This window comes from Rhodotorula toruloides (assembly GCF_000320785.1).
Source record: "Rhodotorula toruloides NP11 unplaced genomic scaffold Scaffold39, whole genome shotgun sequence".
NCBI lineage: Eukaryota > Fungi > Basidiomycota > Microbotryomycetes > Sporidiobolales > Sporidiobolaceae > Rhodotorula > Rhodotorula toruloides.
Genome location: NW_015622999.1, coordinates 43,924 through 70,409, shown reverse-complemented (window position 1 = coordinate 70,409; position 26,486 = coordinate 43,924). Strand labels below are relative to the sequence as shown.

Sequence of the window (26,486 nt, the reverse complement as noted above, 5' to 3'; positions counted from 1 at the left end):
CCTCGCTTCTGAAATCGAACTGGTACCGGGTAGAGACTCAAACTGACGACGTTTCGAGCGCAAAGAGAAGCGAAGGGGAAGCTACGCAAGCCCGAACGGCTTGGGTCCAGGAAGATGGTCGATATCCTCCGACGCGATCATCGACTGCTTCGGGTCGTAGATGACGTCGAGCGACGGGTCCGTGCCGATCATGTTGTAAGGGAAGCCAACGTCGAACGCCTGGACGGCGTCGATGCGGGCGATCTGCTCCTTCGTCAACTTGATCTTGAGCGCTTGGATGTTGTCTTGCAGGTGCTGCAGACGAACTGAAGTCAGCGTTCATTTAGTGTCGAGAGATATGCCAGACGCACCGAGACCTTGCGGCCGCCAACGATGGGGAAGACGTTCGGTGCGCGGGCGAGGAGCCCTGCGAAGGTCAAGGTCAGCGGCGTCTCGCTCACAAGTCTCAAGAGTCGGGCTTACAGGCGAGCGCGACGGCCGTAACAGACTCGATGCCGTGCTCAGCGGCAACCGCAGCGAGAACCTCCGAGTACTTGACCTCGAGATCCGACTGCTTGTCCTTCGCCTGCTGTCCGCGTGCACGAATCGTCTCGCCGCTCGCAAGGCGGTCCTCGAGCTGCTTCTTGGTCATGAGGCGGCCGGAACCGATCGCGCCCCAAGGAGCGAGAGCGAGCCCGGACTGGCGGCACATCGGGAGGATGTCGCGCTCCATGTCGCGGAACATGACGCTCCACCTGCCTTGGTAGATGCTGAAGGGCGTCTTACCGTGGTCGATGGCGTACTGGTTCGCGGCTGAGACGACCCATGCGGGCACGTCGGACGCTCCGAGGTAGAGGACCTTGCCCTGCTCGACGAGGATGTGGAGCGAGTCCATCATCTCCTTGATAGACGTCGTGTAGTCCCACCAGTGGACGTAGAGGATGTCGATCCAGTCGGTCTGGAGCTTGGCGAGCGAGTCGCGGACCGAGACGTGGAGTGAGCGGCGCGAGTTGCCGCCGTAGAGGATCGCTTCCTTCTTGCCCATCGCCGACTCTCTGTAATTGCCGGTATACTTGGTCGCGATGATAAGGCCTGCAGGAAGATATCGGTGAGCGCAGGCGGTCGCAAGCGGAAGAGCAGCACTCACGGTCACGAATCTTGCGCTCCTTCAAGTACTCGCCCAACCATATCTCGCTGTCCTCGCCCTGCAAGTTCTCTGTCAGCGCGTTTCGACTTCCTCAATGAAAGCACTCACCTGATACAAGTTCGCCGTGTCCACGAAGTTCCCGCCTGCCTCGACGAAAGCGTCGAGAAGCTCGAACGCCTGCTCCTTCGTAACCGAGCCGAGCATGCCCTCCCACTTCTTCCCGAGACTCATGATGCCTGTGGGCGAGCTCGCAACCCGTTAGCGCTCCTCACGATAGCGACGAGAGCAAACGCACCGAGTTGAAGTGGAGAGGCTCTGGCGCCGATATTTGGGCCCACAATGCGGTAGCGGGCGAGGGGCGAGGTTGCCGAGACAGCGAGAGTGCGAGCAGCCATCCTGAACAGTTCACCGAGCGTGCGAGACGAGGAGAGAGGAAGAAGAGAGAGAGAGCGTGCATCGTCCTCCACTTTGGGCGGCGCTCCACCAGCAGGAGAGTTGCTGACTGTACAGGATTGGCGATGAACAACCGAAGCGCGAGAGACCCGGAAGCCGAAAACCCGAAGCCGAAAACCCGAAGCCAGGTCCTCGAAGCGAAAGTGAAGCGAGAGAGCAGAGGAGGAATGCGAGGAGGAGGAGGAGCACGCTGGACATGAAGTACTGTTTGAATGCACTACCAAGCAAGACAGCTACCTTAGTGCTCGCAGAGGGAGAAGGGGCGCCTGCATGACCCGTAGCAGGTCAGCGGAAGCTGGCGTCGTGAGTTAAGAAGGCCGACACACTCGAAAACGATGCGCTTGTTCTCGTCGTGCAAGTACTTGCGCTCCTCCATCAGGTCCTCACGGACCCGCTTGGCCTTCCTGAACGACATGTAGTGCGGCGCGGCCTGGCGGAGGATCTTCTCCCAGATCTCATGCGGCAACTTGTCAAGGACCTGCGGCGGGAGGCCCCAGACGGCGTCCTCGAGCCAGGAGAACTGCTGCGGCGGAACGCGCGAGGTCGAGACAACGAGGCCGGCGTCGGTCTTGAGCGGGTCGACGAGGAAGAAGCAGAGGATCTTGCGGTAGCCGGGTTTCGAGCGGTCGACGAGCGAGAAGGGCGAGACGCGGTGCTGGTAGACGTTGGGAAAGACGATTGCGCGGTGCTCGCTTGTGCGCACAGCGTTGTAGTTCTGGATGAGCGGTCCCTCCCTGCACAAAGCGATTAGCGGAGCTCACGTAACGAGAGGAGGACGACGCACGGCTCGATGCCGTACATCTGCTGTACGCCGCGGTGGTCACTCTGGGCATAAAGCAGGCGGCCTTCTGCTGGGCAGAATGCGTCAGTTTTGCCCAAGCTGGTGAGCGAAACACGCACGGTCGAAGGTTCCCCTGAAAGCGAGCGTGCTCTCGCCGATGTTTTCCTGGTCGAAGTAGTAGATCCCACTCGCGACAATCTCCTCGTTCTGCATGCCCTCGACGTGCCAAACGCCACCGGGATACTCGGGCTTCTCGGGCGTGAGGTGGATGCTGGCGAGCTTAACAATGACCTGGAGCTTGCGGCCCTTGAGAGGGAAGACCGGCTCAAACTGGACCGTCGCGGGCATCGAGAACGGCTCCGGCTCGGGCAGGTGTACAGGCCTTTGCGCCTCCCAGCGTTCTTGCTTGTCCCACCACTCGTCACCAAAGTCCGGCATGCTCTTCTCCGCCTCGTCGTGCCAGTGCCAGACGGACTCGAAGTCGAACGAGATGCGATGCGTTGGCGGGAGTTGCAGGTCCGACAGGACGCGCTCGAAAGCCGGGACGAAGCGCTCGAAGATGCCGGCGAGGACGAGGTAGAGTGGCTTGTGCTTCTCCGGGTGCAGGTTGTTGATGTATGACGAGATCTTCACTTTCCCGTTGTGGTTGACTGCAGGAAAAGAGTGAGCAAGGACGGACACGAGAAGACGGAACGGCCGCACCTTCAAAGTCTGCCGGAAGCCACTGAAACTCCTCCGAGCACGAGTGATCAGCAGCCCTCGCCGCCGGAGCCTTGACGAGCCTCGACGAGATTGTTCCCGAGGCGTCAACGTCGTAGACGAGCGTCTTGCCGTAGCGAAGCGGGAAGAGCGACGGGTGGACGAGATCGAGGACCTGCTCGTTCGAACCGGGATGCCAGTCTGGTTCGCCGTAGGGCGGATTATCTTCGAGCTCTGCGACGCCAGCGAGGAGTGCGTCGCGAAGGTCAGCTGGAACAAGCGTGTCCGACTCGTAGATGCCGGTGAAGCAGGCGAGCTGCGGTAGGCAGAGTCAGCTCCATACGTGCCGAAGAGTCGACGTCGTTCTCACTCTGATGCCGTGAGGAGCCTGCTGCGCAACCTCATCGTGCGAGGCGAGCTCGTCGAGGACGTAGTCAATCATATTCTCCGTCAAAGCGGGCATGTCGTGCTTCTTCTTCGGCGCAGCCCAAACGAGCGCCTCCTCCTTCCACTTTGCGCGGATGGTCGGATCGAGATACTTGCGCTGCCAGTCGGGTTTGTTGCGGATCTCGTAGGAGAGCGCGAGCATGGCGATCTCCTGGAGGGTGTACGGACCATCGATAGACTCAATCGTCTCGTCGTTGCCCCAAGCGCCATCTTCGTCCGCAATCTGTTACGAGCATTTGACAATCAGCTACCGCGCTCGAAGCGTGGTGTGCGAGAAACCGCACCTGGTCGAAGGGAGTTGGGAAGGGACGTTGGCCCGGCGGCGCTTCCTCCGCTGGCTTCTGCCAGTGATAACGAATCTTCCGCGGCATCGGCGTGAAGAAGCGATGGTGTTTTGAGAGAGAGAGAGAGAGAGAGAGAGAGAGGAAGCAAAGAGAGGAAGGAAGAGCCTCGCCCTCTCGCTCGCTAGTCGCAACTGCGAGCATGTGATTACAGACCGTCGCTAGTGCTCACACAGCGAAAACTCGCGTCTGCATAACGGAACTTGTCAGCAGGGAAGCGTGCAGAAGGCGGCTGGTCCGAACGCACTCGAAGACATCCTTCGTATTCGAGTCGACAAGGTACTTCCGCTCGTGCATCAGATCTTCGCGAATCTCCTTCGCCTCCTTCAGCGTGAACGTTCCTTCGACCTCTTCCATCGTGCGCTGCCAAAGCTCCGTCGGCAGGCGACCCCTGACCGCCTGAGGGAGACCGTCGAGCTCGTCCGCGAGCCAGTCGCGCTGCTGCGGCGCCACACGCGCGGTCGAGATGACGTTACCGCATGCAGACTCAAGCGGATCAACGAGGAAGAAGCAGAGGATTTTGCGGTAGCCGGGCTTGGAGCGGTCGACGAGCGAGAAGGGCGACACGCGGTGCTGGTAGAGGTTGGGAAAGGCGATGGCGCGTCCATCCCACGTCGCGAGCGAGTTGTAGTACTGGACGCAGGAACCGTCGCTGTACGACGCTGAAGTAAGTGCCGGAAGCGCGAGCGAGTTCGCGAGGGTCCTCACGGGTCGAGTCCCCAGACAAGCTTGACGCCCTTCGTATCGTTCTGTTCGTACGGAACCTCGGATTCTGCTCGACAAGGCGTAAGGATACGTGCGGACAGACTGCTGCGATGGACGCACCGTCGAACGTGCCCCGGAAGCTCAGCTTGCTCTCGCCGATGTTCTCCAGAGCGAAGTAGTAAATGCCGCTCGCGACAATCGCCTCGTTCTGCATACCCTGCGGGAGCCAACACCGGGTCAGAGGGAGGGCAGACAAAGCGGAACGACGCGAACTCACCTCGACGTGCCAGACGCCGCCGGCGTACTCGGGCTTCTCAGGCGTGAGGTGGATGTTGGCGAGCTTGACGATGACGTGCAGCTTGCGGCCCTTGAGCGGGAAGGCAGGAGGCGGAATGACCGGATTGGGCATCGAGAACGGCTCCGGCTCAGGCAACGTGATCTGCTTCGTCTCCTCCCACTTCTCATAAGCTTCTTCGTCCTGCCAATCGGGTTCTTCGCCGAACCAGGTTGATGACACTTGCCAGTCGACAGCGATGCGGCGAGGTGGAGGTTGCTGGAGGTCGGAGAGGACACCTTCGAAGAGCGGGATGAAGCGCTCGAAGACGCCGGCGAGGATGGGGTACAGCCGGGCGTGCCGGACGCGATGGAGATTGTTGATGTAGGACAAGATAGTGACATTCCCTTCGACATCAACTACAGAAGATCCGTGTCAGTGGAGGAGAAGGTGTGGAGGAGGACTGGGTCGCACCGTCAAAGTCGGAAGGTAGCCACGCGTACTTCTCCGACAGATGGTCCCAATGGCCCTTGCTTGGCGCCTCGGCCGTCTTGGTACCTTTTCCGTCTGCCTCGAGCACGAGCGACTTGCCGTAGACGAGCGGGAACAGGGACGGATGAACGAGGTCGAGGACGTGCTCGTTCGAGCGGGGGTGCCAGTCCGGTTCGCCGAAAGGCGGGTTGTTCTCGAGCTCGAGGGCGGCTTGAGCAAGCTCTTCGCGCAAGTTGGCGGGAACAAGCATGTCGGATTCGTAGATGCCGGTGAAGCACGAAGCCTGCGAACGGACAATCAGCTAAGTAACGCCTTGAATTGCCGCGACACACTCACCGCGACACCGCACGTCTGCTTGAGCATCTCGTCGTGCCAGGCGAGCTCGTCGAGGACGTAGTCGACCATCTTCTCCGTCAGGCGCGGCCTCTCGAGGTTCTCCACCTCGCGGTCGTAGTAATGCTCCTCGCTCTCCTCCGGCCGCCCTGCGTACGCGCGGTCCTCCAGCTCCGTGTTGAGCGCTTCGTGCCGCCATTTGGCCCTGATCTCTGGGTCGCGGTATTTCCGCTGCCAGTTGGGCTTCGAGCGAATCGAGTACGACAAGGCCATCATGTCGATCTCCTGAAGCGTGTAGGGCGCTGTACTGGGCTAATGAACGACATGCGTGAATCAGTCTGCGCAACGAGGTTGACGGCCGTGAGGATGGACGCACAACGAAGAAGGGAGTGGGGAAGGGCTTGAGTCGCTCGTTGTCGAGACCAGCAAGTTGCAAGCGTGTCGTCGGCATGTCGTCCTTCACCGAGGTAGCCTTCGCGAATCAGCCAAACAGCGTGCACGACCTCAGCGGAGGGGTGAGGGAGTTGAGCGATGGGGAGCGGGAGGAGAGGGAGGACAATCAAGCAAGCAAGCGCCGCGCGCTCAGCCCGCGTCCATGATCTCGTGAGGCGGCAGAGCAGCAGATCCGGCTTGGCTAGCTCGTGGCGGTGCGAGCAAGTCGTGGGACTGTCGTGGGACGAGGAAGAGGAAGAGCGAGCGGGTTGTCGGCGGGCGGACGGCAATTTGTCAGGCCTTCTGCAGCGACGCAGCTTGCGAGTTGCAGGGTAGTCTGCAGATACGAGAGAGCAACTCCAGGAGGGAAGCGAAGGCACGAGGGAGCAAGGGACCGGATCCAAGTGATGCGCCTCAACGAGCGTTGTTGCGTACGCAGATGCGCGATGCGGATGACAGTGAGTGTACAACATGCGGGAGAGTTGAGCGTCACGCCTCACGCCGCGCCAAAGTCGAGTTTCCTCGCGACCTTCTTCGCGCCAGGAATCTCGTCGTACCCGTCCCCTTTCCGCTTCATCCCGCGCCGCTCCTTCGAGTCCATCGGCGCACCGATCTCCTCTGGCGGTAGTGCGCGAGGGGCGAGTTCGGCGGTCGGTTTGGGCAGCTTGGAGGGAGGAGTTGGTCGAGGTTGGGAGTGGAAGAAGGGGTGGTGGAGGGACTGCGGGCACGATCATGTTAGCGCGTGCTGCTGAGAGACGCCGATGAAAGGTACGCACTTCGCGCGCCGTGATTCGCCGCCGCGGGTCGTACGTGAGCATCCGTTGGAGGAGGTCGATCGCTTCGGGCGAAGCGGCGCTGAACAACATGCTGAGGTCGTTCTTCGGCTTCTTCTCGAACGAAGCGCCGTTGCTGAGCTTCCCGAAGCCCTGTGCGAGTGACGGCGGTCAGCCAACAGTCAACAAGGAGAACAGTCAGGACTCACCGGCCAATCCGCCTCGGTCGGCGTCCCCAGCGCGGAGAAGATCATGTTGAGCTGCTCCATGTCGCTCTCAGCCGCCATGAACGGCACTCGCAGCATGAGCTCGGCGAAGATGCAGCCGGCTGCCCAGACGTCGACGCCGGTACTGTACGACCGCGCCCCGAGGAGCAGTTCTGGACACCGATACCATCTACGGCGTAGAACATAAATCAAGTGGAGCCAGGCAGACGAGAGCAGTCGAGACGCACCGAGTCACGACTTGGCAGGTCATCCGCGCCCCCTCGTCCGCATATTCTCGCGCAAGACCGAAATCTGCCAACTTCAGGACGCCATCCGCCGAAATAAGCAAATTGTTGGGCTTCATATCCTGCAAGCAAGGCGAGTACAGCGGAGTGAGCCATTGCGACCGGAAAGCGGAGGATAGACGGGCGAGACGCACCCGATGCAGGATCCAGTTCGTATGGCAGAAGTCGAGCCCCTTCATCGTCATCAACATCCAGCTCTTGACGTCGGCGCCTTGGAAGACGAGCGCCTTGTCCCGAATGACCGCCTCAAGGTCGGTGTCGAGAAACTCGAGGACGAGATTGAGGTTCGACTTGTTCGAAAAGACGTCAAGGAGCTGGCCCGCACAGCTCTTCAGCATCGTATAAGCCTCTCAGACGATAGAAGGACGCACCTCGATCACGTTTGGATGCCGCAACTCGCGAAGGAACTTGACCTCGCGAATGGCAGACATGTCTAGCCCGTCCTTGAACTGCCCGACCTTGATCTGCAGGTACTCAAGATGATTCAGCTCTGTGCCGGGTTTTCAGACCCGCCTGACGCCGTGCAAGCCCGCTCGAGAGACCTCACCTTCTTGATGGCAATCTTGCGGGCGGTCGCAACCTCCTTGCCCACGTAGACGACGGCGTAGGTACCCTCTCCGACCTTCTTGTCCTTCGTATACTTGCGCTGGATCGCTGCATTCGCTGCTTCGGCCGCCTCCATCGCTTCAGCTTCCCCACCTCGAGTCGAGGCGTGCGAGTGAACGAAGCGGTAGATGGAGCTGCTTGTTCGGCTGGATGGGTTCTGTGAGAGCTTCGGAGAATCTAGCGGGGTAGCACAGGCCGAGTAAGGCGATAGCGAGTGAAAATGATGAAGCCAACCTCGTCGCGAGACGGTTGTCCTCGTCCCGCTCCTTGCTCGCACGATGGCGTTCACTGTGACTGTCGAGCCACGCTCGACGAAGCCGTCGAAGCGCTTCCCTCTCACCGTTCAGCTCGACCAGGACCCCGCGACTGTCGGAGCGCTCAAGTCGGCCATCGCTAGCAAGGTCAAGGTGCGTGCAACGCTTGCGGGAGAGTCTGAGACTGGGCTGACAACTCCATCGGCGGTCTAGCTCGACGTGCACCGCCAGCGCATCACGACTCCCGACAGGAAGTTGCTTGACGACGATGCGAAGCCTCTCGGCGAGTTTGGCGTCAAGAGCGGCGACACGCTGGAGATCAAGGACCTCGGACCTCAGATTGGTGCGTAGCGCGAACATTGAAAGACGGGGGAGACCGCGCTGACCACCTCTGCGATGCAGCTTGGAAGACTGTCGTATGTTCCGGCGTCCGGCTCTCTTCACTTTGTGCCCATGCTGACGGTTCCCTCCTGTTCGGATAGTTCCTGACCGAATACGTGAGTGTCGACTCTGTTCATACAACCGAGCGTACGAGCTGACGAGGACCTTTGTCGACAGTTCGGCCCGCTCTTCATTCACCCTGCCTTCTACTTCGGCAGCAAGCTCTTCTACGGCAAGACCTTTGAGCACTCGCGCATGCAGAAGTGGGTTGTCGGTGTTCGCGGCATTCCGGACTGACATACTGACCTCCAATCCGCAGGGTCGCGCTCGTCTTGATTCTCGCTCACTACGCCAAGCGTGAACTCGAGACTCTCTTGTGCGTTCTTCATCGCGCACGTTTTTGCAGCGATTCCTCACAGCCTACTGCCACAGCGTTCACCGCTTCTCGTCCGCGACGATGCCCTGGTTCAACATCGTTAAGAAGTGCGTTCAGCCTCCTTCTTCGCCTTGGGTCGGCCGCTTACCTGTCGTGTCTGCAGCTCCGGTCACTACTGGGGTCTCTCCGGCATCCTCCTCGCCGCGCCGCTCTACGGACCTTGGAACGGCGCTGCCCGCCTCATCGGCACCTCGCGCGACTCGGACTCGTGGATCTACGGCTGGGCTGCTCTCTGGGCCGTGCGTGCTCGTCCTGCCGTTTCCTGCGGTTGCAGCTGACCAGTCTCGCGCAGTACGCCGAGCTCTCCAACCTGATCACCCACCTCAACCTCGCCTCCCTCCGTCCCAAGGGCACCAAAGTCCGCCAGATCCCGAAGGGCTACGGCTTCAACACCATCTCGTGCGGCAACTACTTCTTCGAGACGATCGCGTGGTGCGCCTTTACGGGCTTGACGCTCAACTGGGCCTGTGAGTCGACGACGCTCTCCTCGACATGACCGAGCATACGCTAGACAGCCGCAATTGGCTTTCTCTTCCGGTCACGCCTCGCTGACTCGTGGTTGTACAGCCGCCCTCTTCACCGCCGTCGCCGTCGCTCAGATGTACGTCTGGGCCGTCAAGAAGCACCGCCGCTACCGCAAGGAGTTTGGCTCGGCGTACCCGAAGAACCGCAAGGGTGCGTCCTCGGTTTCGCCGCAACTGCTCGTCAAGTAGAGCATCTGCTTCAGGCAGCATGCGTTTCGTCGTCGTACGCTGACGACGCCGCTTCTTCTTTCTCCTGCGCAGCCATGTTCCCCTTCATCGCTTGAAAAGGCTCGCTCAAGAACAGCCATCTCCCTTCAACTTCATCATGCAATCGACGAATGTCCAAGCAGCGCCTCACGTGCCAGCAGAGATGGAGAGAACGCAAGCGACTTGGCAAACTAGCAGAGCGGAGGTACAACAACACAACGAGGGTACTACTACTGAGTGTACTGATGCTGCTCGGGCTTGACATCGGTCGGAGAAAGCGGGGGCTGAAAGGCAGTCGCCGTGCCGCCGTTCTCCTCCGCCTTCGACGCCTCTCCCAAGCCATTCGGAAGCCCGCCCTCCTCCTTTCCGCTGCTCGACTCATCCTCCAGGTCGCTGTCATCCGACTCATCGCTCCCCTCTCCCTCGATAACACCCGGTGCCAAACTAGCCGGCAATTCGACCGGTCCTTCCTCCTCGCCATCCTCGCTCTCCCGATCCGACCCATACGCAACCCGCACGCTCTGTACCCACCTCGACTCGCGGTTCGCGCCGGGGAAGAGCCAGACGTGCGAGTGGCCTACTTGTTCGGGATGGATTGAGCTGGTTGAGGGGGTCGTGGCGGGGAGAGAAGGGTGGGATGGTGCGGGGTCGTCGAGCGGTGTGTCGGAAGAGGGAGGAGGGAGCTTGTGTTCGGGAACATGAACGGGCACGCGCGAGTCGAGGTCCCACTGCTTCTCTCCCTCCTCCTTCTTCGTCTCGCCCGCCTCGTCCTGCACCGTCGACTTATCGAGTTCCTCGCACAACCAGCGAACGATGGTGTCGCCGTCACCGAGGAGGCAGACGTCGAAGTTTTGGTGCGGGACTGGATCGCGGTTGATGAGGATTTGAGGGATCGAGTGAGGGAGGTGCGAGGGGAGTTGGGCGACAGGCGAGACCTGCGGGCGCAGCAGTACCTCGTGAGCGTGTGCAAGAGGTACGAGGATTGAGAGCCCGAGACACACGCGCAGGGAAGTCCCCATCACAATCAGCAGGTCAACTTCTTCCCGGTCCTCGAGCAGCCGGTGATCGAAATCGTCCGAGAGTGCCTCCCTACATTCGCATAATCATCGTCAGCGATCCTGTCGTCTACAAGGAGCGCAAGTCGTGCATAGAGCGCCGCGAGGATACGCACACGCAAGGAAGGAACCGCCGACGCACCCAAAGAAGACGATATCCGGCTTGATCAACGCCTTCCCCTCCCACTCGCTCCTCCCCTCTCCGCTATCCTCCTCCTCACTCCCCTCACTCCCCTCCCACTCCTCCCTCCCAACCTTGCGCTTCTTCTTCGGCCTCTCTTCCCGTTCTCGAGCAAGAGTTGCGGCGGCGGCTTCGAGTTCGGGCGTGCAGAAGGGGCAGAGGGGGACGCGGGAGGAGAAGACGTCCGGCTCGATGGCGGTTCCGGGGAAGCGGCGGCGGCAGATCAGGCAGGAGGCGGTCGCGAAGGAGCCTGTACATCAGGAACACCAGGCAGCATGTCAGCTGCGGCTCGGGAGCGGCAGCGACGGGCGACGTGATGGAGCGACGTACCGTGGCAATTCAGCATGCGCTCGACGCCGACTTGTTCGAACAGGCCGTCGATGTTTTGCGCTGCGGACGGGCGAGATGCGTCAGCTCCGGTTCCACGCCTGCTTGTGGTATCGAACGTACTGTAGTTCCTCAACAACTTGCCCTCCATCTCCAACAACCGCACAAACCGATGACACGGGCTCGGCACGAAATTGCTGGGATAGATCTCCTTCGCGAACGAGTAGAAGACGTTCGGGCTGCGCTTGAAGTAGGCGAGGTCGAACATGTCTTGCGGGTCGTCGAGGTCCCAGAGGGAGTTTTGTTCGCGCAGTCGGGCGTAGAGGCCTGTCGGAGAGCGGAAATCGGGGATGCCGCAGGAGGTCTGGCGGGGCGAGAAACGTCAGCTTGATCACGATTCTGCTTATATGGAAGGATTGAGACGCACGGAGACGCCTGCGCCTGTGAGAATGAGAATGCGCTTGCTCTTCCGGATCAGGTCGACTACGTCTTGCGGTGTGTTGTACTCCATCAGCTTGTCGCGGTTGCGCAGGCTGTGTTGTATGTGTCAGTAGCGACTCATGCAGAACGAGACTGAGATGGACGAGGAAGAGATGAAGCGAAACGCACACTCGCGAACAGGCGATCTTGAGCATCCGGAGCTGGTCGTTCATCGGCAGGTCTGGACGCTGTGCACAATGAAAATCGACCAGTCAGGTTCCTCGCTGTGGAGCAGAAACAGCGACAGACTAGGCTGCCGCACGACCTGGACGCACAATCATGACGCCGAACGCGAGCAGGAGGGTCGACGGCGGGACGCTCCTCCGCTCGAGGTACTCTTTGAGGAAAGCAAAGAGTCCTCGCTCCTTGAGGAATTCGTGCATGTCGTCGATCTGCTGTTCGGAGAAGTTGCGTTCGACGGCAGAGACGAGTGCATCCCAGTCCTGCTCGTCGTCCTCCGAGGGCGACTCGTCCGTCAGGTCCTGATAGTTGGGCACTGGTGTTGGGAACGTCGTCAACGCTGGTCCTGGCGGTGCGAGCTGTGCGGCCGTGAGGGGCTGCGCGACGGAGGAGTCGGGATCCATCTCGTCGGCTGCGGCAGCGGGCGGAGCGGGGACAGCGCGGGTCGAGAGAGAGTCCAGCCAGCAGCTGAATGTACCCAGCCAATCCAGCCACGAGCGAGCGAGCAACGAGAGCGAGGGAGCTGTCCTTGCCAACCCTCTCGCCTCGCAACTCTCAACCAGGACAACCTCGCTGAACACGCTCACACTCGCTCGGGGGAATCTGCCAGCAGCACGAGCGCACTCCACAGACCCGACTTGACCCACCCTCGCCTTTCCCGCGCCCGCCTTCGTCCTCTCCATCGCCCACCATGCCTGCTCGCGACGGCATCAACGACCTCGACACGCCGTACCCGGTCGTCGATGCGGACCCGCACTTCAATCGCGTCATGAGCTACATGCGGCCGTCCGAGTACGCCCTGTGGGCCGCGGGCACTGCTGCTTTCCCCGCCGCCATCTACGGTCTCGGTGCGCTCGACTTCATCTCCTCGTCGCTCTCTCGCGCGTGATGTTTCGCAGGGCTGACTGGTAGAACTTGTCCGGTGTACAGAACTCGCCGACCCGTCCAGGCTCGGCCCTCGCGGCCTGAGGCCCACACTCAAGATCGCGACCTGGCTCGGGTTCGCAGGCGGCTTCCTCCTTGCGTACCAGACCACTTCCTGTGCGCCCGTCTCGCCCATTCCTTCCGAAGCTCGTGCTGACCCGCCTGGCCGATCGCAGTGCGCCTTTGGGGCTGGAGGGAGAACGAGCGCGAGCAGGTCCGCGACAAGGAGGAGCTCACGCAGCTGGCCAAGGAGGGCAAGCCTCTGTACGGCGAGAGCGACTTGCCTCCGTACATCCAGGGCGTCGCGCACAGGAACAGCTTGTGGTCGCAGGTGAGTTGACGGCGCAGATTCCTCTCGGCGGGAGTTGCGGGTGGTGGACTCCACGGACGGCTCGCCGAAGCTGTTGCTGAAGTCTTACTGCATCCCAATATCTGTTGCTGACCGTACTTGACCGCCGTCACGCAGATCAGGTTCGGGATCATGCCCTGGTTCAACTTTGTCCAGTGCGTCCCGCCTTTCTCCCTCCTCTCCGCTCGCCCGCTAACCTCTTCTTACGCCCCTTAGCCACCCCTACCACGGCACCGACCAGTCCAAGTACAAGGAGGAGTAGCAAGCGGAGGAATAGGTCTTTCACGCTGGCGTTCTGTAACTTTTGCTCCTCGTTCTGCCTTCCCTTGCGTTCCGATTCAACGGCGCTGCTCTGCGAGACCTGCGAGAGTGCCAAACAAGCTTTTTCAGCCAGTCAAGAGCATGCAGAGCATGTCCGCCCGTCAACCCTGCACCGCCTGCTCTGCCCTCTTCCCCTCCTGCACACCGTTCCGTCTCGATGCTTTGCGCTCACGTCGCCCGTAGAGGCGCGCCACAGCGATTGCTGAGCCATGCAACACGCACGCCATCGCCTCACCGCTCTCTCCACTCCTCCCCATCCACCCTCTCCTCCTCATCTCCCAAACCGCCTCCCACACCAACCTCACGCCGAACCGAGCCGCGGTACAACTACCTGCGCACTTCAAACCCCTTCGACTCCTCTCCCGTCGATCCATCCACCTCCTCCTACCGTTTCGTCACAGCGCGCGACCTAGTCCGCCTGCGCGACCCGCCTACTCGAGTGCGCATGCTCGCGCGGGACTTTATCGATGACTCGTTGTACAACCCCAATTATGGGTACTTTGCGACAAAGGTGGAGATCTTCGATCCGGATGTTGCGAAGATTCGACAGGTGCAAGGAGGGACGAAGGGGAAGGGGAAGGGAAAGGCGAGGGAGGTCAATGTTAGGGAGGACGTGTTGGCTGCTGCGTCACGAGCAGAGGGGTTCGATTTCGGAGCGTTTCGGAATACGGCAGAGTTTGAGGATGAGGTTGCGAGGCGGTATATGGTGTTTGAAGGGCGGGGAAGCGGACATGAGGGTGAGGAGGTCGCGCAGGGCGTGAACGTGGGGACTGGAGTGGGAAGGCAGGTGTGGCACACGCCGACAGAGCTGTTCAAGGTGCGTCGAGGCGCGGTCAACTCGCTCGAAGTCTCGCAAGACTGACGAGCTGCGGGCGCTTATTCTTCTCACAGCCCTGGTACGGTCGCGCACTCGCCCGCTTCCTCTGCGCCTCCTACAAGCTCAACCTCTTCCCCTACCACGACCTAGTAATCTACGAGATCGGGGCCGGAAACGGCACCCTGATGGGCGACATCCTCGATTACCTCGCCGCGCACGAACCGGAAGTCTACTCCCGCACGCGGTACAGGATTATCGAGATTTCGGAACGTTTGCAGGGGATGCAGAAGGGTAGGGCGGCGGCGGGTGGACCTCGGACGCAGGGAGGAGATGCGGGTGCGGCGGAACTGGGGAGGGAGAAGGCGAGGCAGAGGGGGCATGAGGGCAAGGTCGAGATCATTGGGAAGAGCATCTTTGAGTGGGACAGGGTCGTGCACGAGCCGTGCTTCTTCCTTGCCATGGAGGTCATGGTGCGTCGATGCGCTCGTCCAGTGCATTCCGTTCGGCCTCAGCTGATCCTGGCATTTGCCGGCGCGTATCGATACAGGACAACTTCCCTCACGATGTCGTGCGGTACACGACCGACACGCACCAGCCCTTGCAATGCGTCGTCTCGATCGACTCGACAGGCGACTACACCGAGCTGTTCGAGCCGGTCACCGACCCCCTCATCGCGCGCTACCTCTCTCTCCGCTCTCGCCTCCCCTCCGTCCGGTCCCGCTCCTCCCCCTCACCCGCCATCAACCCTCTCCTCGCCCGCTCCCCGCTCCTCCGTTCCATGTACGCGTCCATGCCTTTCGCGCCGAACCTGACTCAGCCCGAGTTCCTCCCGACGAGACAACTCGAGTTGCTCGAGATCCTGAGGGACAAGTTCCCGAATCACCGCATGTTGATGAGCGACTTTTCGAGTCTGCCGGATGCGATTGAGGGGGTGAATGCGCCGGTCGTGCAGACGCGGTATGCGGGAGAGGTGCGTAGGCGCTCGAGCGCTCCTCGGCTTTGCTATTCTCTCGTGAGGGAATTCGCACTGATTATTGCTTCCATGCGCTTGCGCAGACCGTCCCGTGCACGACCTACCTCGTGCAGCCCGGCTTCTTCGACATCTTCTTCCCGACTGACTTTGACACGCTGCGCGAGATGTACGGGCTCGTCATGTCTCTCGGCTCTCCCTCTACGCCCGCACAAGCGACCCCCTTCTCCCCCTCGTCGAGCCAGCCCGCTCCCGCCTCTCTGCCAACCTCGCCCAACTCTGGCCTCTCACCCGACTACTTCTCGCCCTCGTCGCCCTCCTCACGACGCTACGGCGGTGACTCGACCGGACTCGGGCCCTCAGGACGGTCGCTGCAAGTGGTCGACCACGGCGACTTTCTCGAGGAATGGGGCGAGACGGACATGACGCGGCTCGGGGACGGGTCGAACCCGCTGATAGAGACGTACCAGAATGCGAAATTCATCTATTGAGCGTGCCCGCGGGTGTTGCTCGCCCCAACGAGATGGGTTCGCCGAGGTGACAGGGAGGATGCTCGGGCGGAGGACGGTGAAGAGACCGAGAGTTCGCCTCGTTCAACGCTCTCGTTGCCCTTGTACGCTTGTGACTGCTGTGGATTGCTCTTGCTTCGAGTGTAGACGGCATCCGGCCAACCCTGCGCGCCCCGCTGTGTCCCGCTCGACCGCTACCACTTCCTCCTCGTCGCGACTTACGAACAGTCACTGTTGCCCGAGACTCAGCCTGTACGTGCGCCTGTCTCGTTAAAGATGCATGCTGCGGATCAGGCTGATCACGTCTCAGTCGCTGCGCATTCAGAACGAGCAGCACGCCGTATTCAACCCCCTCGCTCACCTCGCCGACATGTCTGCCGCCCTGCTCAGCAAACTCCCCCCTTCGGTACTCGAGCGCCTCGTCCCACTCCTCCCCTACCTGCGCTACATCCCGACCCGCATCCCCCCCAGCCTGAAATGGCTCTTCCTCGCCGTCCTCCTCCTCAACATCGACGGCCTCCCCGGCGTCTGGCACATGCAAATCATGTGGCCCTTCATCCGTTTCCGCATACAACGCGCACTAGGCAAGAAGTGGCCGAACTGGAGGGTCGGGAAGGACATGTTTGAGTTCACGATGACGAGGGACTTCCGCGCCACGCCCAACTCGAGCGACTCGTTTGGGTTCCACTTGTCGAATAGCTCGTACGCTTCAACGCTCGACCATGTCCGCGGACCTTTCGCGATCCAGCTCGTCGGCGACGCCTACGGGATCCCCGGTGCGTTCGCCTCTCTTCCTTCGCTTCCGAGCCGCTGGCTGACTTGCGAGTTCGCGTGCAACAGGCATGACCTTTGCCCTCGGCGGCACCTCGTTCGATTTCAAGAAAGAGATCCCGCTCGGCGCGAAATACGAGATCGAGAACCGCCTGCTGGGTTACGACAAGAAGTGGGTGAGTCCGCCACTTTCTCCCCCTCCTTCCCTTTACGTTTCACTTGGCCATTCTCGAACTCACAAACGCTCGCTCGGACAGCTCTACATCCAAACGACCTTCCGCTCTCCCGTCTCCCCTCGCTCCCGCTCCGCCCGCGACCCAACAATCTACTCCACCGCCCTCTCCCGTCTCGTAATCAAGCACAAACGTCGCACGATCCCTCCTTACCGCGCTTTCTCACTCACGGGGTATGGACCGAATGGGAAGGAGAATTGGGAGGTCGTGAAGGGTATGAACAAGAGGGAGAAGTTGGGCTGGCTTGTGGGCGATGAGGAGGAGGGGAAGGGGAAGGCGATTAGGTGTGTTGAGGTTGAGAGGGGGATGGAGAAGAAGGGTGAGTGGCCCGGACAAGTTGCGTAGAGGGTGTAGACTTGCGGGAGAGAAAGGAGACGCTGTATCTATCGCTGCGTTCGAGCGTCCGCTGCGACCAAGCCTTTCTCTTTGTGCTCAGAGGCAGCAATTCGGTCTGCGAAAGCAAAGCGATAGATCTCTTACAACAACAAACCTCGCCCTCCTCCCCTCTCCTCGCTCCACGTCCCCTCCCCCTCCCCCTCCTTCGCCGCAGCAGCAACACTCCAAACCACCCCACCCTCCGTCCCAACCTTCTCACACACATCGTCCAGCGCGCGCTGCATCCGTTCGCGGACTAGGTCGGCGAGGAAGTAGGATGCGAGCGGGGCGGTGAGGGCTGCTAGATGCGTCTATTCTCGCACGCTCATCAGTATATTCTCAGAGGAAGGAGAGGGAAGGGAGGGACGCACCTTGATCCCGTCCAGCAGAGCGTTAACCACCTTCTCACCCAACGCTTTTCCCAACCGACTCTCCAACCGCACCCGAGGCGCAACAGTCCCAAACGATCCCTCGAGTCTCACGCCTTTGTGCTTGTCCCGTCTCGAAGAGGAGGAGGTGCTGGAGTGCTGGGAAGAGAGGATGACACGGCCTTCTTGGCGCGAGAAACGGAGGGGGAGGTGGATCGAAATTCCTTCTTCTTCGTCGTCCTCGTCCTCCTCGAGCTCCTCTTCCTCGCCGTCCTTGCGCTCCACGCCCGCAACGCGCGAAGCAGGCCGACCCGCCACAACCTCCGTCCTCGCCGTCCCCCTCTCCTCAAGCACTTTCAACCCACTAACCAACGCCGGCGCGCTCCTCAACTCTGCACCAACCCGAAACGCAAGTTCGAGAGTCGCTTCGAGGCCTGTGACTCGCAAGACTAGTTCCCTCGCTTCGGTCGTGAGGGAGCCTTCGAGCAATTCCCTCGCGCTCGGGACCAACTCGACTCCCGCCTCCTTTAAAGCGATCCGCTCGAATGAGGAAGAGGTCAGACTGACGGCGGGCGGTCCGCGCGTGAGTTGGTTGATCAGGGGCGAGGAGAAGAGAGCGGATCGGAGGCCGGTTTGGTTTAGGCGGGCAAAGATGGGGAGGGGGACTTCCGAGGAGGAGCTTGTGGAGGGGTTGGTGGTTGGTGAGGAGGCGGAAGAGAGAGGGAGAGAGTGGAGGTGTGTCGGGCCGTAGAAGAGGGTGTGGAAGCGCAGTGACCCTCCCACCGCCTCCTTCGTCGTCGCGGTCGTCGACGTGCTCGTCTCAAACCCAACTCCTCCCTCACCCACCCGCTCACCCGCGAAAAACCTCCCCAGAACCCTCTCCCTCTCGTCCCTGCCCATCGTCGCATACTCCTCCACCCTCACATGCTTGCTCACAAACGCACCCAAATCACCCACCAAATCAGTCGCGACGTGTCCCTCTACGAGGTCGGTGACGAGGAACGTGACGAGGTGTTGAGTTGGGAGACGGATGAGAGGGGTGTTGCGGAGGGTGTTTAGGAGTGCTTCGAGCGGGCGGGAGAGGGGGGAGAAGAGGGATGAAGGGGGGATGAAGGAGGAGAGGAGGAGGGTCGAGAGTGTGCCGGGTGAGAAACGCGCTTCGAGGCATGCCAGTCGGGGTTGAGGAGCCTCGTCGGCCGAATGCGGACCCTTGCGCGGATGGTGCCCCTCGACAAGTTGCGCTACGACTCTAGCGCTCGAATCAGCGCAAGCCATCTTCATCCTCCCACTCGCGCGCCAACTCCAACTCTTCCCACTCGACAACCCAACCGTCACCCTCACCCCGACGCTTCCAGAAACATCCACCTCCACTCCCTTGGCTTCTACGCGCACTGGTTCGCGTCCGAGGTCGTGAGTGCGGGTGGTGGCGGATCGGATGCGGAGCGTGCGGAAGACGAGTTCGGAGGTGGAGAGGTCGGCTGAGAGGGAGAGGGTGTGGGAAGAGAAGGGGAGGGGGAGGCGGGTTCGGAGGCGGGGGAGGCGGGTGCTGTGACCTCACGAGACTCGATTAGCTTGGAAGGTGAGAGAGGAGAGGGAATGGAAAACGCACACTGGAATGACCGTCAGCCCGTCCAAGTCGAGGTTTGCGATGCGGGTTGCGAGGACCGGTCCGGGTGTGGTGCATGGTTGCCAGTGTCGAGTTTCGTGGGTGCTAGATGCGCTCGAGGAGTGTGCGAGGAGCGAGAGTGCGACGGAGATGAGAAGGGCACAGAGGGCGGTTGCGAGTGCCGAGAGGGCGAGGGTGCCGAGGGTGGGCATGCCCGGCGAGTTGAAGGTGAGCGAGTGCAGTCCCAGTGCCAGCCAGAGCAGTTCAGCGAGAGAGTGAGAGCGCGTCGAAGGGTGAGCGGGTCGAAACTGATGACGGCTGGACGAGGCGGTGTCGAGGGTGAGCGAGAGGAACGGCTTCGTTGGAGTAGTGCACACGCGCAATACAACCATTACAATCTACTTAGTACTGCCAATACACACGAGCGCACTCGATGGCACGCGATAGACTGCCGCGCACCTTTCACGCTCCTCCTCCTCGATCCGCGTGCTCCTCCCTCTCCTCCATCCTCTCCTGACTGCTGGACAGCGTACAACTCAGCAGAAGAGCAGTCGACTACACCCGAGCACACCCACACTCGCCGCCAAACCGCACCTTCGCCTCCTCCCCGTCGCTCTCCCTCGCTCTTTCGATCCCGCCCCACATCAACTCCCTCTCACCTCGACGCGTCTCCTCACTCGCACACGAGAACTCTCCCAGTCCCGCGCAAAGAGCAGCCCACCAGCCCGCCAACCCGTCGCCGAGTGTTCCTCGAACCTCTCGCAGCCAGCGGCGAGTGACATCGAAACGTCAACCTCTCAGACGCTCGCCCCCGACTCTTCGGCTCGCCTGTGCGCGCGTCATTGCGAGTACAGTAGAGCACTTTGAGTCGTGCGATCCGATTCAGCGGGAACGCGGGAAGTGCTTGAGGGACGCGAGAGGCGGGCGACGCTGCGGATCCTGGTGTGCGTGAGTATTGCTGGCCTCGCCTCCCTCTTCCTCTGAATGCTTCGTTGACACTCTGTCTCTTACGCAGCGAGCGTTGACGACTAGCTAGCGACGACGACCGCGACGACGACAGGTGAGCCTTCGCAGTTCCTCCCTCGCTCTGCACTGAATCCGCGCACAGAAGAAGGCTGACTGGCTGACGACAGCCCTCCTCTCTTCTCCTTCTTTGCATCTATCTCAGCCTTCACCCTCTCCTACCCATTCCACAGCGAAAGAAAGACTGGAGAATGTCCGTCCTCTCCTCCCCCCTCCCACTCGCCTGGTCCACCCCGCTCTCGTTCTCTCCCTCGTCTTCCGCGGGGAGAGGGGCAGTGAGGAAGAAACGGCGCTCGGCGTCGAGGCCGGGCCTGGTGGAGAAGAGGGAATCGTGAGTTCTCCCACGGTGTGCTCTCTTGCCTCGAGCAGTTTGAGCTGACGATGTGGATTGTGTAGCAGTAGCTCCTCTTCCACCAGCAGCTCATCTTCCTCCTCCCTCGACACGCCCGACGAACCCCTCACGCCCCCCTCGGATTCTCCCTCTCCCTTCCTCGCCTCCTCCTCTCACTCGCCCTTCTTCTCATCCTCCACAAAATCGCCAACCGCATTCCTCGAGTACGCACTCGACTCCTCTGCCCTCCCGCGTGTGTCGAAGGACGTGAAGGGGAGGAGGGGGAGGAGGGCGCGGTCGCTTTCCCCGCCTTCTTCTTCCGGCTCCTGGACTAGGGACAGGGAAGTGATGGCTTGGAGGACGAGGACGGGGACGAAGCAGGAGGGTGTCAGAAGAAGCGAGAAGGGAAGGCAAAGGACGAGGTTGCCCGAGGGATGGGAACATATCCCCTGGATCACCTCTTCGTCGTCCTCCGATGACGACGACCTGCTTCTCGAATGGACGACTCCGAGGGGTAGAAGCAGAAGCGGAAAGGAGGGAGAGGAAGATGAAGATCGACCCCCGAGTCCGCCCAAGACTCCTTCGCCGCGCCTTTTCGAGAGGGGGCCGATACTCGACGTCCCGCTTCGACCTTCTCCCCTTCCGACGTCGTCGTCCGCGATCTCGACAAGGCGAAGGTCGGTGACGAGGTCCGACCTTCCATCCCTCCGCTTCCAACTCTCCCCTTCGCCGCCTCGCTCGTCCGCAAAATCAACGACGAAAACTGGGGGGAAGAGTCGTTCGGCGCCGACGAGTCCGACCAAGCCGCGCTGCGAGATTGTCGAGCTTTCGACAACGGGTGAAGGGGAGGGGGAGGGCGAGGAGCGGAGGAGGAGGCGGAAGAGTTTGAGGGAGAAGGAGGGGAGTGGGAGGAGGAGGGCTAGGGAAGAGCGGGTGGAAGGGAGGGAGGACGATCAGAGGGAGGAGTTTGGCGCGTACGAGGTTCCGACTGAAGCCCCCGGACTGGGGATCACCATTCCCTCTCCCTCGACCGACGGGACCTTCGCAACCCGCCCCTCCTCTTCTTCTTCCTCCTGCCACCCCTCGCTCTCACCCTCCTGTTCCTGCGACTCGACCGACTCCTCCGACTCCTCCCCCGACGCATCAACCATCGACCACTTCCACCTACACTTCCAATCCCTCCCCCTCCTCCGGCTGCGTCACGCCCTCTCGCTCGCCTCCACACTCGCCTCCCTCCCTTCCACCTCCCTCTCCTCTCAGCGCCACCTCTCCACCCCGCGTCCTTCGCACTTCACGCGCACCTCGATCTTAGGGTCGGAACAATACAGGCTTTATGCGATGGGACGCGCGAAAGCGGAGAGGACGGGTGGAGTCGGGTATTGGGAGGGCGGGAGGGAGGTTTGGGCTGCGGTGTTGGAGAGTTGAGAATGTGCAGTGAGGAGGGGCGCGTCCCCTCCTCGCAAGATTCGTTCTTCCTTTTTCGCGATTTCGCCCGCACGCGCTTCCGCTTCCTCGTTGTTCAGTCTCGCGTTTCGTTCGGATCTGTCGTTGTGCTTGTTCCCACGTTCTGTACCCCGTGCAATTCCGCTGTTCTGTCGATGAGGTGCCGCCACAAGTCCTTCCTCGATATTCCGGTTCGCACGACGTCCTGAGAGCAACGAGGAAGCGAGAGCGAGAGCGACAGAGAGAGAAAGGCGAGACGGGCGAGGAGCGAGGAGAGACGAACGAGAGGACAGAAGATACAGTTCGCAACCCGCGTCCTCGCCTACCTCAGGCCAAAGAGCGTGGAGCTCGCGCCGTCTCGCGATACTCAGCAAGCGACGTGAAATACTCGTATCCAATGCAAGATCCCTTCCGCAATACCTCCGAACCCTCCCCCTCATCCTCCCGCCCTCACTGCCGCGCTCAGAACGCAAAACTCGGCAACTCTGCCTTACTCATACCCCTGACAATATCCTTAACCGCCGCCAGAGCCTTGTCCTCTTCCTTCGATCCCGTCGAGGGGAAGACGCCGTCGAAGCCGAACTGGAGGAGAGGGAGTTCCGGTTTCGAGAGTGCGAGGGCGGCAGATTTGGGGTCTCGAGGGGTCGTAGAGGGCTCGGTGGAAGCGGATGGTGCGGAAGCAGCCGATGGCGCGGGAGTGAAGGTGAAGGGTGAGGTGCTGGAGCCGGCTGCGGGCGCCGCGGAGAACGGGTTCGCTGCGGGAGTGGCGGGGGAGAAACTGAACGCGGGTTGGGCCGGGGACTGCGCCGAAGCCGAAGTCAATCCGGCCTGCGCCTTCGAAGGTGCGGCGGACGACGCGGACTGGCCGAAGGAGAAAGGCGAAGTGACAGACGCGGTCGACGCGCTGAACCTGAAGGCTGAGGGAGGCGCGGCCGTCGACTTCTTCGTCTTGGAAGACTTGGGCGCAGCGAAAGGCGGAGGCGGCAGTTCCTCCCCCTGTTCCTCCTCCTCTTCCTCCTGCTGCTCTTCCTCCTCCTCGAGCTCGTCCTCCTCCTCCTCGCCCTCGTCCTCCCGCTCAACCTCCATCGACGCATTCTCCTCCTCGTCGTCCTCGTCTTCAGAGTCGGACAGCGTGAGGACCTCGGCCGGCTTCTTCTTCGGAACCTCCTTAGGCTTCGAAGCGGGTTTGGGCAGCTCTGCGGCTTTGGCGGGCTTGGACGGCTTCGAAGTCTCGCGGCGGTATTCCTGCACGGCAAAGTGGAGGCATCAGCACAGACTCTGCTGAATGATGACAGCTGAACGCACGGCAGGCATCGTTCGCTCGAGCTGCTCGAGCGGAGAAATCGCAGGAGGCGCAGGCTTCGGCTTCTCCTGTCGCGGCTGAGGCGCGGGAGATTTGAGCTTCGGGCTCACGACCTGTCGAGCCGGGGCATCAGCGGCAGTCTACACAGACAAGGAAGAGATGTGCTCACCTTCTTCGGCGCGGGTTTGCTCTTCTTCGCCGGTCCAGTGACGGAAAGCAAGTTCTCCTCGCTGTCGTACGGGTTGAGGATGGCGCCCTTTGGGATGGCGACCTTTGCAGGCGGTGCGCGCGCCTCGTCCTCCTGGCGGATGATGTCGAGCATCATGTCGGCTGCGCGGGTGGATGGCTTGATAGAGGCGGTGTTGCGAGGCGGGGAGGGGGTAGGGGCATCTGCTAGAGCGAGCGTCAGTGCGATACGGGGAGATTGCAGGCTGGCGAATCAAGCGCACCGGTCTGGCTGACCTGCCACAGCGGCGACGGCTTGGCAGGCGTCGCTGCAGCGCGCGATTCGTTGCGAACGGCAGGACGTGCCGACTGTGTCGGAAGAGCCGCTTTCGCGCCTCGACTCGAAGGTGCCGGAGAAGCGAGCACATCGTCGAGGCTGGCAACAGGGATGTCGTCCTCCTCGTCCCGCTCGGTCCGTCGGCGCTTCCCATCCGTCGCGTCAGGGCCCGAAGCGAGGCTGGCAAGCGACGACTCGCTCTGGCTGCCTGACAACCCTGCCAAGGTCTTTCGCCGCCGGCTCGAATAGCCCGCGCCGACGTAGACGGGCCGTCGCCGTTTCGGCAGTGCAGACGATGTGGTGGTTCGCTGCTGCGGAGCTGCTAGACCGGGAGAGAAGGAGGGCGCTGCGTCATGTGTCGAGTGGAAGTTGGGGGTGAAGGCGGTCGGAACGTTTTGGGCTGTGCAGACAGAGTGTCAGTTGCGTAACTTCGCGCTTGTCCGACACGCACACGCACCTCGTTGCATGAGCTGCAAGACGCCAGCCTGTTCGACAGCAGTCAAGTGCTCGTCTCCACGCGATGCCTTTTCCTGGAAGAATCGCGCGAGCTCGTGCGTCGCGGTGCTCGAGATGCTGTCGACGGCGCTGTGCGCTGTCCGTGCCGACTGCGCATCTGCAAAGTGTGCAAAGCTGGGAGAGCGGCTGTAGTTGCCGGGGAAGCGCGGCGTTGCGAGCGAGCGGGCGGCGAAGTTGGGCATCGAGTTGGAGGCCGACAGAGTTCCTGACGAGCCGCCGGCCTGTCTCGTTCGGTCAGAGAGCGTGTCGGGGGTAGGAGAGGCTGGTGCGTGCTGGTCGGGCTGTTCGACAGAGAAGGGCGCCGTTCGAGTGAGTGAGGCGAACTCTCACGGCTGACGGGGACGACGCACCGCGTCTGCCAGGGGCAGGACACTCCCATGCAAAGCAAAGTGCGCAGCCTCGTCCGCCGAGTCACCTTCTTCGTCCTTAACAGCCGCCTCGTCGTCAGATGCGTCGTCCTCGCGCGGCGGCGTCGGCTCCCGCTCGTTGCCCTTGCGCGCCGACCGAAACGGCGACACGTAAGACAGCAAGCTGCGCAGGCGGGACTGAGTGGCACGCAAGGTCAGCTTTGGAGCGCTGTGTCGAGCGAGAGATGAAGACGCACCGGGGTCGACTGCGCTGGCTGTGGCGCTGGCCGCGCATACGGCGACTGACGGCGGGCTTGTCGGTTCGCCTGTGCGTTTCTGCGCGGGCTGTCGGCCATGGCGGCGGTTGTCGAGGCGGAGGGAGGCGGAGGTGTTCAACGAGTGTTGGTCGTCGAGAGGTCGTCGAGGTGCGTCCTTCGTTCTTGCTGAAAGTGAAGCTGGGCGCGATGGAAGTACGGACGAGCGCTCGCCACTTCAGTGAAGCACTCTGGAGGACGCGCGGGGATTCACAGAGCTGTAATGCCTGTATAGATGCACACCGTGACAAGCAAGCCATACAAACGGGCTGCATGGTGTAGTTGGTCATCACGTATCCTTAACATTCAGTGGTTCGGATAAGGTCCTCAGTTCAAACCTGGGTGCGGTCATCACCTTTTGCTGGCTCCCAGGCCCAGCATTTGGTTTCCCTTTTCTTTTGACTTTACATGCAAGTTCGCATGTAGCAGGCCAGCCGCAGTGCACACAGAGGGTCGACACGGCATTCGCTGGCTGACACGAGGTCCTGCCTTTTGCTTTGACTGCATGGTACAGCGGAAGACAGCTATTCGACCAGGGCAAACACGGTTGGCCATATATAACTGCACTGTTTGCCCGGCGTGCTCGGTACAGCCTAGAAATAGGCCTAGCTTTGCTCAAGTGTCCGAGTGGTTAAGGAGACAGACTTGAATCTCTTCGTTCAATGGCATCTGTTACGCTTTGCGTGCGCAGGTTCAAATCCTGTCTTGAGCGCGCTGTACCTCTTTTGCTGCCGAAGAGCAGAAATGAACCCCTTTTTGCAGTCGCGGCTGTTGCTTTCCATCCTGGGGTGGAACCACACGTTGCCAATGTCTCTCGCAGTGGCAGGTACAATCTAAGAGCCTGAGTTACAATAGTAGTTGGGTTGGGGAGTTGAAGGTAAGCTTTCCCACGGGACGTCTCCCGCTCACCGTTTGGTTTCAGCCTGATCCCTCACAACCTGCACATTGTGTTGTGAGGCACACCCTTGGAAGTTGTTAATCTCGAGTTCTATGTCAGCACCAGGAGGAGTGGGCTTCAAGCTAAGAGCGGGGTGGACGACCTCCTTTCCTCCCTCCTCCCCTTGTCCTGGCGGCTGGAAGGCACTGATGAGCCGCAACTTGACAAATTTTGATGGTGCGGAGTCTGCGGACTGCTCTGTACCCGTCGCTTAGCAAGCAGCGAGATTGTCGGGAGCATTGCGCGAGCGGGTCAGCAGGAGAAAGAGGCTGGAAAGGAGCAGGAGTAATAGTACATAAGCGCAAACTCCTTCTTTCCAGCTGGGACTGGTCAAGTGCGGTGGAATGAGTGCAGGAGAGTGTGGGAAGTGTGCTGGGGAGTGGATTCTGCCTGTTGAGGAGGAAGAGGTCTCGCTTTCCAGGTGAACCGTGAGGGTGGCCTTCTCACCTTGCCTCTCACTCTCGAACTGACTCTGTTCCGCTGCTCACAGGTTTGGCCGCTTTCTTGGGGTCAGTAGGAGCAAGAGGGT

General features: G+C 61.2%; 12 protein-coding genes across 12 annotated transcripts; 5 read left to right on the top strand and 7 right to left on the bottom strand.

The window, feature by feature from the left end:
- Positions 1-81: 81 nt before the first annotated feature.
- On the bottom strand, positions 82-1,521 carry RHTO_05962 (aryl-alcohol dehydrogenase; the record flags this gene model as incomplete). Its single annotated transcript, XM_016419623.1, has 6 exons — positions 82-294; positions 351-406; positions 463-1,071; positions 1,127-1,184; positions 1,235-1,362; positions 1,422-1,521. The coding sequence occupies 6 exons, from the start codon at positions 1,519-1,521 to the stop codon at positions 82-84; spliced, it is 1,164 nt and encodes a 387-aa protein (XP_016269550.1).
- A 296-nt stretch (positions 1,522-1,817) lies between these two features.
- Positions 1,818-3,877, bottom strand: RHTO_05961 (uncharacterized protein; the record flags this gene model as incomplete). Its single annotated transcript, XM_016419622.1, has 7 exons — positions 1,818-1,845; positions 1,906-2,313; positions 2,364-2,427; positions 2,480-3,010; positions 3,063-3,375; positions 3,430-3,729; positions 3,791-3,877. 7 exons carry the CDS (start codon positions 3,875-3,877, stop codon positions 1,818-1,820), a joined length of 1,731 nt encoding a protein of 576 aa, XP_016269549.1.
- A 131-nt stretch (positions 3,878-4,008) lies between these two features.
- On the bottom strand, positions 4,009-6,102 carry RHTO_05960 (uncharacterized protein; the record flags this gene model as incomplete). Its single annotated transcript, XM_016419621.1, has 8 exons — positions 4,009-4,036; positions 4,095-4,499; positions 4,556-4,619; positions 4,673-4,769; positions 4,830-5,245; positions 5,301-5,601; positions 5,655-5,963; positions 6,028-6,102. The coding sequence occupies 8 exons, from the start codon at positions 6,100-6,102 to the stop codon at positions 4,009-4,011; spliced, it is 1,695 nt and encodes a 564-aa protein (XP_016269548.1).
- Positions 6,103-6,579: 477 nt separating this feature from the next.
- On the bottom strand, positions 6,580-8,049 carry RHTO_05959 (cyclin-dependent protein kinase; the record flags this gene model as incomplete). The annotated part of the gene is made up of 7 exons (XM_016419620.1): positions 6,580-6,801; positions 6,860-7,009; positions 7,066-7,252; positions 7,311-7,429; positions 7,502-7,681; positions 7,739-7,831; positions 7,915-8,049. The coding sequence occupies 7 exons, from the start codon at positions 8,047-8,049 to the stop codon at positions 6,580-6,582; spliced, it is 1,086 nt and encodes a 361-aa protein (XP_016269547.1).
- Positions 8,050-8,251: 202 nt separating this feature from the next.
- RHTO_05958 (enoyl reductase) lies at positions 8,252-9,852 on the top strand (the record flags this gene model as incomplete). Its single annotated transcript, XM_016419619.1, has 11 exons — positions 8,252-8,380; positions 8,441-8,570; positions 8,630-8,643; positions 8,710-8,724; positions 8,786-8,871; positions 8,928-8,984; positions 9,041-9,091; positions 9,148-9,283; positions 9,337-9,511; positions 9,612-9,719; positions 9,830-9,852. 11 exons carry the CDS (start codon positions 8,252-8,254, stop codon positions 9,850-9,852), a joined length of 924 nt encoding a protein of 307 aa, XP_016269546.1.
- A 153-nt stretch (positions 9,853-10,005) lies between these two features.
- Positions 10,006-12,402, bottom strand: RHTO_05957 (NAD-dependent deacetylase sirtuin 1; the record flags this gene model as incomplete). The annotated part of the gene is made up of 8 exons (XM_016419618.1): positions 10,006-10,710; positions 10,777-10,864; positions 10,973-11,261; positions 11,342-11,401; positions 11,462-11,702; positions 11,766-11,871; positions 11,948-12,006; positions 12,094-12,402. The coding sequence occupies 8 exons, from the start codon at positions 12,400-12,402 to the stop codon at positions 10,006-10,008; spliced, it is 1,857 nt and encodes a 618-aa protein (XP_016269545.1).
- A 287-nt stretch (positions 12,403-12,689) lies between these two features.
- RHTO_05956 (NADH:ubiquinone oxidoreductase 21kD subunit) lies at positions 12,690-13,533 on the top strand (the record flags this gene model as incomplete). Its single annotated transcript, XM_016419617.1, has 5 exons — positions 12,690-12,846; positions 12,929-13,039; positions 13,099-13,253; positions 13,389-13,426; positions 13,488-13,533. 5 exons carry the CDS (start codon positions 12,690-12,692, stop codon positions 13,531-13,533), a joined length of 507 nt encoding a protein of 168 aa, XP_016269544.1.
- Positions 13,534-14,037: 504 nt separating this feature from the next.
- RHTO_05955 (uncharacterized protein) lies at positions 14,038-15,870 on the top strand (the record flags this gene model as incomplete). The annotated part of the gene is made up of 4 exons (XM_016419616.1): positions 14,038-14,409; positions 14,484-14,879; positions 14,957-15,379; positions 15,466-15,870. The coding sequence occupies 4 exons, from the start codon at positions 14,038-14,040 to the stop codon at positions 15,868-15,870; spliced, it is 1,596 nt and encodes a 531-aa protein (XP_016269543.1).
- Positions 15,871-16,258: 388 nt separating this feature from the next.
- Positions 16,259-17,237, top strand: RHTO_05954 (uncharacterized protein; the record flags this gene model as incomplete). Its single annotated transcript, XM_016419615.1, has 3 exons — positions 16,259-16,664; positions 16,729-16,835; positions 16,917-17,237. 3 exons carry the CDS (start codon positions 16,259-16,261, stop codon positions 17,235-17,237), a joined length of 834 nt encoding a protein of 277 aa, XP_016269542.1.
- Positions 17,238-17,368: 131 nt separating this feature from the next.
- On the bottom strand, positions 17,369-19,453 carry RHTO_05953 (uncharacterized protein; the record flags this gene model as incomplete). The annotated part of the gene is made up of 3 exons (XM_016419614.1): positions 17,369-17,578; positions 17,639-19,181; positions 19,245-19,453. The coding sequence occupies 3 exons, from the start codon at positions 19,451-19,453 to the stop codon at positions 17,369-17,371; spliced, it is 1,962 nt and encodes a 653-aa protein (XP_016269541.1).
- A 1,002-nt stretch (positions 19,454-20,455) lies between these two features.
- Positions 20,456-22,020, top strand: RHTO_05952 (uncharacterized protein; the record flags this gene model as incomplete). Its single annotated transcript, XM_016419613.1, has 2 exons — positions 20,456-20,595; positions 20,667-22,020. 2 exons carry the CDS (start codon positions 20,456-20,458, stop codon positions 22,018-22,020), a joined length of 1,494 nt encoding a protein of 497 aa, XP_016269540.1.
- Positions 22,021-22,500: 480 nt separating this feature from the next.
- On the bottom strand, positions 22,501-25,062 carry RHTO_05951 (uncharacterized protein; the record flags this gene model as incomplete). The annotated part of the gene is made up of 7 exons (XM_016419612.1): positions 22,501-23,283; positions 23,344-23,454; positions 23,511-23,731; positions 23,791-24,243; positions 24,301-24,640; positions 24,710-24,904; positions 24,964-25,062. The coding sequence occupies 7 exons, from the start codon at positions 25,060-25,062 to the stop codon at positions 22,501-22,503; spliced, it is 2,202 nt and encodes a 733-aa protein (XP_016269539.1).
- Positions 25,063-26,486: the final 1,424 nt, after the last annotated feature.